This window comes from Lissotriton helveticus, chromosome 8 (assembly GCF_964261635.1).
Source record: "Lissotriton helveticus chromosome 8, aLisHel1.1, whole genome shotgun sequence".
NCBI lineage: Eukaryota > Metazoa > Chordata > Amphibia > Caudata > Salamandridae > Lissotriton > Lissotriton helveticus.
In genome coordinates this window covers 746,541,541-746,553,690 of record NC_136069.1, presented here as the reverse complement: position 1 = coordinate 746,553,690, position 12,150 = coordinate 746,541,541, and the positions used below count along the sequence as shown (strand labels likewise).

The following is a 12,150-nucleotide window of genomic DNA, read 5'->3' as shown; positions in this document are numbered from 1 at the left end:
GGAGAATTCGTAGATTTACTGTTTAGCTGCTTACTTCATGGCACTCAGGACAGAGGAATAGGGTTTGAAGGTAGATGAAGGCATTGTTTGATGAAATGTCCAGACATTCCAAAATCAAGACACAGATTATTTGTGCGACAAATAACCCCTTTCTGTTGAGTTTAATTTCCTCTGAGTATTGCTGATCTGATAGGTTCTTCCCCAGGCATAACCAAAGAGAATCTTTCCTAGGAACATGAGGGGTATATGGAAATCTACTTAGGTCCTGTGTTTTTCCTTTGCTTCTATTAGCATATTGTTTATGGAGCTGTGAGACTAATTCCATCAAATCTTTAATAAAAGTGGTCCATAGCCAATCAATAAGACCATCTTTGCGCAAACCTTGATAAAAGGAACCACTCAAATATCCACACAAAGCTTCTAGAAATGCCTGTTTTAGATATATGCAATTTAACTAGCTCCATAGGACCTAGCTGATAATCAGAGAATTAATAGCATGTTTAACCTGATTGCAGCAACCTGCTCCAGATGAAATTGCATTAATGCTGGTTTTACATGGAATAGGCATGCCCCATCACAATATGGTTTCACCTGATAAACACACTAGAGAGGCTAGCTATCTATGCCCAATAATGTTGTTTACACATCCAAAAACAAGCAACACGGTTGCTAAACCTGGTGCTGTTAATTGCTAGAATCGCTATCGCAATGACATTGAAATCACCTATGCCCTGCCAAATAAACAGGTTGCTCAAACTTGTTGAGAAATTGGCCGTTGGTCATAGAGAAGAGAAACATGGATACTGCAGAATTACATTATCCCATTTGTGAGACTAAATTGTCATTTGCTGGGGGACGAGAACTGAGGAATTGGATAATCAGGCACAATGGAATAAAATTGCCACAGCATAATCTGTGAGAATACTAGAAACTCACAAACCACATTAGGGCACAATTGTACCACTCTGCAACAGCAAAACGTTCCCCCCTCACCCAATTGACTTTTTTTTTTGATTTCAAGAAAATTTTATTGATGAGAATAATGGTAAGAATAATGAATATGAAATACAATACAAGTGATACAATCGATGCAATAGACATATGCAAAAAGGGCTAAAATTGAGAGGTAAACCAAGAGATTATATATATATAAGGAACATTAGCCTGTGGGAGATATAGATTTCATTCAATTAAAAGCCACTATCAAGGCAATAAAACAAACGTATCACTATCAAAATGTGGAGAAGGGGATAGGGGAGGAAACAGAAAAGAAGAAGAGAGGAGAAAAGAGAAAGAGTAAAGAGAGGACGAGTAGGAAGAGAAGACAGGAAAGAGAGAAGAGAAAAAAAAGAGAAAAGAAGGATTCCCACAGGACTAACCCAGCCTAGAGACCAAATAGCAGACAACAATTAGACAAACACATCAAAAGGAAACTGAGGAACCAACCCTTTGGAAGACAACTCCATATAATCATCCAAAGCTTTCCAAACCCTACTAGAAATAGATGGAGAGAGGTGAGCTTGATCAACCGAAGTGTGTGCACTGCGTAAAAAGGAGACCCAAGCCCACCACGTATGATAGGAAACCGATGAGAAGGATTTCCACTCCATAAGAATAATTTTCACCGCAACAGTCAGGAGGAGATCCAACAACTGTAACTCCAATGGATCTAAAGGGAGAGGAGTAGGGGCAGCCAGTGGGCCTAATAAAATTACGGGGAAGGAAAGTTGGAGCTCAATACCAAAAATAAGAGAAAGATGTTTCTGAATGAGGTTCCAAAAAGGTTGAAGCAAGGAACAATGAAAAAACAGATGAGGAAAGTCGCCTGCCATCAGACCACAGCTCCAGCATAAGTTGTCCTCTTTAAGGTTAAGTGAGTGAAGACGCACAGGCGTCCAGTGGAGGAGATTAATAGAAAAAAACTTCGACTGCATTAAAGAAGGTGCGATTTTATTACGAAGAGAGAATTTACCAATTGATTGCCAAGTTTCAGAGGAAATATGCTCTGTAATGGCATGATCAAAATGATGTAACCATTTTTGGTGAGCAACCGTCTGTTCAGGGAGTGAAGCAGAGGACAAAAATTTATAAATGTTGGAGGCAACATGACCAGACTTGATCCAAATATGAAAAAGTGAGATGGTAGAAGAAGTAGGATGAAGACGAACTTTGGCAATGGCCACCTTAATTTTAAGAAAAGTATAAAAATCAAGATTTGTTAAGGAATGCTTCTGAGCCAAGGCAGAGAAGGGTAATGGTTCGTCAGAAGCCCCATATAGATGTTTAACAAGAGAGATTCCTTTGTCTGCCCAATAGGAGATGAGGGTGGGAGAAATGATAAGCTTAAATTTGGAGTTCCGCCAAATAGATGTCCACCTGGTTTTATGCAACGGAATTGCCACCTTCTTGTCTATTTTCCTGACCGCCGCAATTGTATCAAGAATGATAGACCGGGAAAATAGGATATGCAAAGTAGATGCAGTGCAAAAAGAGGCAGTAGGCAAAGGAGATGCTAAATGCTGTTCTATGAGCAGCCAAGAAGGAACATGAAGAGATGGCGGAGAAAACCATAAAGCCCCTTGAGACGCCAAAAAAGCAGTCTGATATTTCTCCCAATCAGGAAAATTACAACCTCCCATATCACAAGGACGACGCAGAAATTTGTATGCAAGTCGAGCACGTTTGTCATTCCACAAAAATTTAGAAGTCAGAATATCGATTTCGCGAAAAAAGGAATCTGACAATTTAATCGGCAGCATGGAGGAAACAAAATTAATAATCGGCGTGATCATCATTTTGAGAGTTTGGAGGCGACCCCACCAAGAAATATGTTTCGGAGACCATGTATCCAAAAGACGACGCACTTTAAGTATAGTCTGAGATTCATTATAAGCAATAGTGGTAGATAAAGTAGAACAAAAATAAATTCCTAAGTATTTCAAGTGTGTAGACTGCCACTTAAAACCCGCTGAGCCCATATGCGAGGGGAAACAATAGGCATTCAAAGGGAACAGTTCCGTCTTGTCTTTATTTAGGGTATACCCTGAAACCGAAGAGAATAAGGAAATGATGTTAGAAATAGCCGGGATTGCCAGAGCGATATCATCTGAAAAAATAGGAACATCATCTGCGTATGCAGCAGTTTTAATACAGTGAGGGCCAAAAGAGAAACCCTTGATATCAGGATGTAGGTCAATCAACCGAAGAAGAGGATCAATGGATAATAAAAATAAGAGCGGGGATAAGGGACAACCCTGTCGAGTGCCCTGACTAAGATTGAAAAAAGAGGACGTAGCACCATTAACTCTAATGTTAGCTTTGGGTTGAGACTATAAGGACATAATCATATTAATGAAAGAGTCGCCAAGATTGTGTGCGCATAAAACAGCACGAAGAAACGGCCAAGAGACCTTGTCGAAAGCCTTTTCCGCATCAAGGGCCAAGGCCGCGGCAGGAAGTTGAGAGCGTTTGGCAGCACCGAGAACATGACAGAAAGTGCGTATATTGTCTCGCGCAAGACGGCCTTTCACAAAACCAGTTTGGGAAGGATGAACAAGAAGAGGGACAAAGGATTCTAGTCTTTTGGCCAGGATTTTAGCAAAAATCTTTGCTTCCATGTTAAGGAGAGAGATAGGTCGGAAGTTTTTAGGATCCGAATGATCTTTCCCCTCTTTCGGGATCACTACTATAGTAGCTTCAGCAGCCGTACCAGAGACAGACCCACCTTTAATAAAAGAGTCAAAGACAGATTTTAATTTGGGGACAAGTGTAGAGAGAAAAGTTTTATAAAATAAGATTGGATACCCATCAGGGCCTGGAGCTTTGCCAGACCGAGTAGCTTTAATCGCAGATTCAATTTCGTCGGGGGAAATATGTTTATTTAAAAAAGAGCGATCAGCATCAGAGACCGACTGAATCGGAACCGATTTTAAAAAAACTTGACACTGGTCAAAAGAGGACTGATTAGAAGGAGTATACAACTTATTATAAAAGTCACGAAAAACTTCAAGTATTTCTTGTGTTTGGAATTTTTTAGAACCGGCGTGGTCAGTAATAGAAGAGATCTGCGAGGATTTAAAAGAGAAGTCCTGAAATTTTAATGTAGCAGCCAAGATTTTCCCAGCTCGATTTTTTAACAGCAACTTCTTTGATTTTTGAGCTTGTACCCCAATATAGGCTCTTTTAGTAACAATGGTATTATATTTGTATTTAAGTAACTTTATTTGCTGTAAACAAGTTGGATCCTTAGAATATCTGAAGGAAGCTTCCAAAGTCTTTATTTCAGATGACAAGTCCGTAAGTTCTTTTTTAATATCTGAATTACGTTTGGACATACATTTAATGACCTGACCACGAAAAGTACATTTAAAGGAATCCCATAGAACAATTGGGGAAGAGACAGAGCCTTCGTTCTCATGAAAAAAGGTATCTATAGCTGTAGAGAATTCATCAACCTGGGAAGAATCATGTAAAACTTCGGTATTCAATCTCCACGAGCGAGCGCGTGATTTAGGGGCAAACGATGATAAAGTAAAAGTGACCGCAGCATGATCAGAGACTAAAATAGGATGTATAAGCGGAGAGAAGAAGATGAAACAAGAGAAGAATGAACTAAGAGATAGTCAATACGAGAGAAGGAAGAGTGAGGCAAAGAGAAGAAAGAGAAATCACTACCAGTGGGGTTATGAAGACGCCAAATGTCTTGGAGATGAGTAATGGAGCACATGTTAAGCATTTGTTTGTGGGATTTAGGAGGACGAAACCGGAATGCAGAATTCCTGTCTAAAAAAGGGTCCATTGGTAAATTAGAATCACCACCCACAATAAGATTGCCAGAGTGCGGGGTGTCATTTAGTTTTTTGGTAACCGATTTCCAAAAGGACGGATCATCAACATTAGGTGCATAAATATTCATCACATACAACTCATGCTGGCCATCCGATAATTTAGATAACAACCAACGACCCTCAGAGTCATGCTCAGAAGAAAGTAGCGATAAACCAGAATTCTTTGAGACTAAGGTAATAACTCCATTTCGTTTACCCAGGGCATCAGAGCAGCAAACACCCGAAACCCAATCCTTCCTCAAAAACAACGCTTCTTTGTTAGTGACCTTGGTCTCTTGAAAAAGAACCAAATCAGACGACAGGGATTTACAATAATCTAAAATTTTCGACCTCTTCACCGGATGATTTAACCCCTTAACATTAAGGGATAATACATTTAAACCCGGCATGGAAAAACATAAAAATCAAAAAACGACAACATGGATGACAGAAAGAAGACCAACGGCAGAACTACAAGGAGCCAATCATCAAACAAAAGAAACATTGTGGGAAGGTCCAAATGGGGAACCCAAGAAAAAGAGAAAGGAAGAAGAGAAGAAAAGAGAAAAGAAAGGAGGGAGAGAAGAAGCAGGAGGGAAGGCCTAAAAAAGACCAACATCATACTAGGGAGAACGTGGAAAGGCGAGTAAGGGACCCGTACTAGGCGAATAAATAATTAATAGCAATAGCCCCAAAGAAATATGGTAACCAGATAGCAGGAATAGGGGAACTGGTAAGAAACAAAAGCAGCATCGCACAACATCTTAATAATGTAAATAGGCAAACTATAGCTAAGAAATGATATAAACCCATTCAGCTAACAGTCTAATGATGAGAAACATAGTTATAGTACCAAATAGATTAAAACAAATTCTAAGAAACAATCAGCATGAGGTAAATCATGAGCACTAGATTACAGCATGACAAACAAAATGTATATCCTACAAAAAGTAACTGTATATTTAATAAACAATTTATAACTGTATATATTAACACTATGAAGTCGACGTGGAAAAAAGAGGAATATACGGAAATATGAGAAAAGAAAGGTAATACAACATCCGAAAGGAAGAAAAAAGAAAGAAAGAAGATGATGCACAGCAGAAAAAGCAATATAACGAATTAAGAGAAAGGGCAAGAGAGAAGAAAAGTGATACGAAGGAAAAAATGGTAAAAGACAGAAATAAAAAAAGGTAGAGTTAAATTATAGAGACAAAATAGAAGGCATGGTGCAAAAGAAGAATAATAAAGAAAGGAGGAGAGACAACAAGCGGAATAAAAAAGAAGAGTAATAGAACCATATAAAAATAAGAAGAAGTACTTGTAAGAGGAGAAGTATAGAAAGAACGAACAAGTATAAATGTAAGGAAGAAGGTGAGAACAGAAAGAAGAATGGACATATGAAGAACAGAAAAATACCATTAACAATCTTGGAAGTTAAGACCGACATATAAGCACACCAAGAGAGAGCAGAGAACCAGGCATACAGAAAAATATATCAATAGAAAAAGAAGGAGATAGTTCAAGTGCCCGAGGCACCAGGAGTCTGCGAGGTCGCTTTCTGAATCTCCATCTCTATTTCCAGCTGGTTGTCCAGGAAAGTAGCTAGGTCAGCCGGCTCATCGAAAATTCTGGAACGACCTTTGTAGGTAATGCGGAACTTCGATGGACCAGAAAACGAAAAGGGAATACCCATCTCAGAAAGACGTTTCCGAAGATTTAGGAAGCCTTTCCTCCTTATAACGGTATCTCTGGCAAAGTCCTGAGAAATTGAGATCCGGTGTCCGTCCCAGATGACTTGTTTAGCTTTCCGCATATGAGAGAGAATCAGTTCAGTAGGTTGATGCCGCAATGGCTTAAATATGATTGCTCTTGGCTGGGCAGCCGTCTTAGATCGAAACGTTGGAACACGGTGTGCTCTTTCTATCTCAAAGTCTCTGTTGAATGAGATTTGTAAGGTGTCTGGAATCCAGTGGGATAGGAACTCTATCATAGAGGAAGATGATTTCTCTGAATCTTCCGGCAAACCAAAAATACGTAGGTTAGATCTACGATTACGGTCCTCCTGCTCAGTGAGGTCTCTGCGCAATGCCGCCATTGAGCGCTCTAAGTGGTTGAGGGATTTGGATTGTTTTTGTATACCATCTTCAGCACAACTGATTCGTGATTCAGTACCAGAAACACGAAGAGAGAGGGCTTTAAAATCATTCCTGATAGCAGACATCTCTACTTGTAATAAGTCAGTGTTAGTTTTTGTTGACTGCGCAATATCATGTACTTCATTGAGGCGCGCAAGTATTGTGTCCAACGTGGAAGTGGTGTCTGACTGAGAAGACTCAGGTGTAGGAGACACTGACTTAAGTCTTTTTAGCGACGAAGCAGTATCTTTGGAGTCTTTGTTGGTCGAGGAACGCCCCATATTTGCAGCCATGAAGAAACAGCCTCCAAAAGAGAGTATACAACCACTTGAAAAGAGGAATAGCTGCGCAGCCTGTATCAGAAAAGATATAGCACACTGAGCTCAATGGACGCTACTTATTAATAGCGGCGGACTTATATGCAGGGCAAGCACGTAGCAAAATAGTAAATAGCTACAATAACGCAGGGGAGCACAGTAATAAGTTCGTAGAAAAAAAGAACTACACCTACATGAGAGAATTGCACTGAAAGAAACAGCGCGTGGACAGCTGAATTCCCAGCCAAGCAGCAAGAAAATAACAGAAAAAAGTAATAAATGTTACCAACTGCAGGCATCAAAGGCGAAACACCCTGGACAGCCACTTCCAACTGTAATATGGTAGTAAACGCGGCGCTTCTGAGGAGAAACTGCAGCAGCGTCAAGAGCGGTAAAATGGCGGCTGTCCGTGAGGAAAAACGAGCTTCTCAGGAGCGTGAAATAGAAGTCATGCAGCCGTGGTCCAAAACATCAGAAAAACCCCATCAAGCAGCTGCCTGCATGTTCCGCTGCTGAAGTCTGCCTTTTCCGCTACTAGGGGCAGGTAATAACGGAGAAATTAGCTCAACGGGCCGAACTCGCCTCGGAGCTCAAGCGCGACACGCCATGCAGAAGCGGCGCGCAAGCCACGCCCCTCCCTCACCCAATTGACTTAAATCATCCTAAATAAATCAGGGATTAGCCTATATCACCACCACTCCCATCAAGGAAGTATTAGGTAAGCACCCTGTTCACACTTGTTTCAATTTTAGGTTATTTTGTCCTACAAGCAACCAGCTTACTACATTACTGCAATTGTTTTGTAAAAATACATAACAACATATGGTAGTAAAACCACAGGAGATAAAGCGGTGATACTGTGATTTGAAAATGACAGGCGTATTTACCTACGTTAAAACTCAATTAATAATTAAAAAAAGAATGTTTCCACTGCCTTGTCAGACCATCTCTTCCAAGTACCTGAAGCTGGAAGATGCTACACTTGCAATGTGTTATTCAAAGGCTTTGCGAGTTTTCTACCCTATGTCATGGTTAATGATGTGCAATTTGGAGGTGGTAGCTGGTGACAAATGTAAGTATCTAGTTGAGTTTTTAAAGGGTACCAAGCATCTAGCATTGTGCAATTTTCATCAGCGAGCTTTCTGCAGTCTCCTATCTGATAGTGTTGTGCAGGGGCATTAAGCTAACACAATGCAGTCTTCCCACAACCCAGAGACCATCACACCCCCATTATCTCCAGCCTAACCGCATACCACAGATCAGAACACACCTCAGGCCTCCGGAGCCATCAATGAGCCATAGAAGCTCACTTCCCTCGATGTATAAACTCCCTTTATTTTCACTTGTCACCAGAAGGCGCCTCTGCCATGCTGGTACTGCTCGACTACTGTATATATCCCATTATCTCTTTGTAGAGCCTGCACTGTGGCAGGTGAATGAGGGGATAGTCCATCTCCCAGGAGATCCAGTCTCTCACTGAGCAGCACAGTCCTGACTGTCCCCAATTAAATGAGTATTTATATTGGAGCGATTTGAAGTTTTCTGTTACCTCTTATAATGTGGACCTGCTCACTTCTCAATATTTCAACCAAATGTCGGCCAACTGGGAGCAGAGCAAAGTGAAGGGATAATCACAATGATCATGCAGATTTACAATTAAATATGCCATTCCTCTATAAATATCTTAAATATTCTGTTATGAAATGGCACTAGTCCTTTCACTTGAGCAGTGTTCAAAACTTTGTTACATGTTTTTATGACAAATAACATAAAAACATAATCTCCTATCTGTGTCCCTTCTGTAGATATGGTGGACTGAAAGTAATCTTCACACCTATTCCTGATCCCTCAACTAAACTCAAACAATGGCTTGTTTCAAAAGAATTTCACAGTCAGGTATGTGTGTTCCCTTCAGATTTGACCTGAGTATCATTGAAGTAAGTTACATTATAATTGACTGGATACATGAGAGGACAGGATGACTGTAAATTAAATGATACTGCTGCAGTTTCTGGTAAAGTAAGTAATTATAACTGAGATTTTAAATCTGATGTTAAAACATTGTAATACACTATAATAACTCACTGCTAAGGGCAATACCAGATGGTAAAGGCCCATCACCCAAGTTAAAGGCTAATGTTAGTGAGGGAGTCTTTGTCCAAGCAAATTCAAGTGCAGGTTATCCGCTACAATGTCTGTAGTGTCTGGTCTCCAAATGATGCTTACTTTGGGTCATATGCATGATTAGAAATGTGGAACTCAGGGGCATATTATCAAGGGGGCGATAGGCAATTTTCGCCGCTTTAGCGGCCGTTTTCGGCCGCTAAGCGGAGATAATACTATTGCCCTATTAGCAAGCTGTCGCTAACAGCAGTTAGCGACAGCTTGTAGGCGATAGCGAGCAGTTTGGGGCCCGCTTTGCATGTCAGCGATATTTATCACTAATGACATGCAAAGTGGGCATACCCAACCTGTTAGCGACTAAAAGCAGTCACTAACATCGCTATCGCCTATTACCAACACAGGCGTAGCGATGGAAATATTCGCGCTAAGCGCGAATATCTCCTAAAACTAACACCTGCTCAGACCAGTTCTTAGCCATTATATCCAATGGGAGGTGGATATAATGGCTAAGACCCTGTTAGCGATAATGCGTGAATATCGCTGTATTCTCAGCGATATTCACGGATTTTGCCGCTATCGCCGTGAATTTTATCGCTTTTGAGATAAACGTCGCTAACAGCACGTTATCTCAGCGATAAAATCCTGTGATGCGCAGTGATAAAAAAAATTGCCGCTAACCCTACTTAGCGATAAATATTGCTATTTGTTGGTAATATGCCCCTCAGTCCCTTCTTTCAAGGTAGGGGGTGTACTGTCACCACTGTCTTGATGCGAGGCAAAGACCGCTTGAAAAAAAAGCAGAACAAGTTGGTCTCTCAGATACGGGTTCAATGTTTTTCAGAGTTACCAACCCAGAACTTTGAGAGTTCTGCCCCAAGTTCCTTATGGTGTCTCAACATAGTTATAGGCTTAGTTTTACTGGAGATAAGACAGCGTACATGTGTATGATAGAAAGGAACTTATGCATTCTGTTTTAAGAGTAGAGCAACCGAATTATTAGAATAAAAGAGTGTGGAATAAAAGTGTGTATCCTTTAGATACTAACTTGCCTTTCTAAATGTGTGGCTCCAATTGAAATAATAATGTAGGTTGTATGTCAGAATATCGATAATAAAAATGTTGTCTGACATAAATATCCTGGCCCAAACATTGTTTACAAAGATTGTGCTTCATTAGGTGTAGAATTTATTATATTAACTGCAATGGGGAAAACTTTTTGTAAAATGATTTATGGGATGCTATTTTTCTGTCAGTCAATATTTCTGCCACAATATTCTTTTAACAATAAACATGTCACACGTTTCCCTCACCCTTCTTGAAGTTGGAATAAAAATATTAAAAGCCCCCTAATGACATTTACAAACTTCAAATCTCACTACCATAATGGTACAATATGAGTCTTCATGTTCCTTAACCAGATTTTATTTTATTTAAAACGTTCAAGATAATATTAAATAATTGATATTTTAAATGAAAAACAACATTTTAAGGCCCGATGTAGGTTGCCCTTTACCGATCGGAATCGGCCGAAAATACCGATTTTCGGCCGTTTCCGATCGGTAAAGGGCTATCGAGATGTAGGGGCACATTTTCGGTAATTTTACCGAATCGTTATCATTTCCGAATCGGTAAAGTTACCCAATCGGTAATATTTACCGATTCGGTAATGATGACGATTCGGTAGAACTACCGAAAATGCAATGTAGGTAGCCAATGTTCCATCAGCACATGGCCTACAGAATCGGTATTTTACCATGGAATACAAATCCATGGTAAAAAAACGATTCCTGTGTACATGCACATCTGTGCATGTACACATGTGCCATGTGACAGACAGACGTGCCCTTAGGGCATGTCTGTGTGCCACATTGCACACATGCCCGTTTTGGGGGTGCTAGAGGGTGTCAAAGTGACACCCCCTGCACCCTTGTGAATTCTTTAATTACCGATTCGGTAAATACCGAATCGGTAATGCCTAATCATTCCTATGGGCTTCAAAGCCCATAGGAATGAATGGGCATTACCGATTCGGTATTTACCGAATCGGTAATTAAAGAATTGTTAAGGATTCGGTAACGAATCCAGATGTTGGGACCTACATCCCATTTACCGATTTTTGAATACCGATTCGGTAGGATTCGGTATTTCAAAATCGGTAAATGGGATTTACCTACATCGGGCCCCAAGTCTTTTGTGATATGTTTTAGAAATGAACTCCAATGGAAGAAGTATAAAGAACTAAGGGGCAGAATTAGAGTTTTTCATGCTGTAGTCTCTCAGAATGGCAGAGAACGTTTTATCAGCCACTCTGACGTTCTAATGCCCACCAAATTTAGATATCACCACCAGCCCAGTAATGACCTCTGAACATTTAGAGTTGGTCAATGACCGCTACCAATGTTGACTTAGTGCTATGTGAAGGTCTAAAACCTGAATGAGATGGATTCTCGGTTCCAAGGCCTAATGTATACCAGGGTGCATGGGTTTCATATGTGGAATTTGGACACCGTTTGAGAGGAGTAATCTCATCAAAAGTTGTTAAAAGCATTGTGATATTCTGAAGGCGCTTGCTCCACATCTCAAGTAGTTACTATGCCAGTCTAATTGAATACCTTAGTGAAAGATTCCAGAGGGATTTTCTGCCAGTCTAAATAGTTTTTTTTAACTTTATCTGTTTTATAAATCTCGTTTGGCATAGGAATCGTAAAACTGATCAATGAATGGCCCATTGAAAGTAAAAGTAGT

The 12,150-nt window shown here is 40.2% G+C and overlaps 1 protein-coding gene across 3 annotated transcripts in view; it reads left to right on the top strand.

The window, feature by feature from the left end:
- Positions 1-12,150, top strand: part of LOC144772900 (interleukin-5 receptor subunit alpha-like) — a 367,784-nt gene that overhangs the window by 296,720 nt on the left and 58,914 nt on the right. For 2 of the 3 annotated variants that reach the window (XM_078657581.1, XM_078657580.1), the window contains one exon: positions 9,087-9,177. The exons of the other annotated variant lie outside the window; for it this stretch is intronic. In XM_078657581.1, the coding sequence (XP_078513707.1) occupies positions 9,087-9,177 (91 nt within the window). The remainder of the gene's footprint in view (positions 1-9,086; positions 9,178-12,150) is intronic. 3 annotated transcript variants of the gene reach the window in all.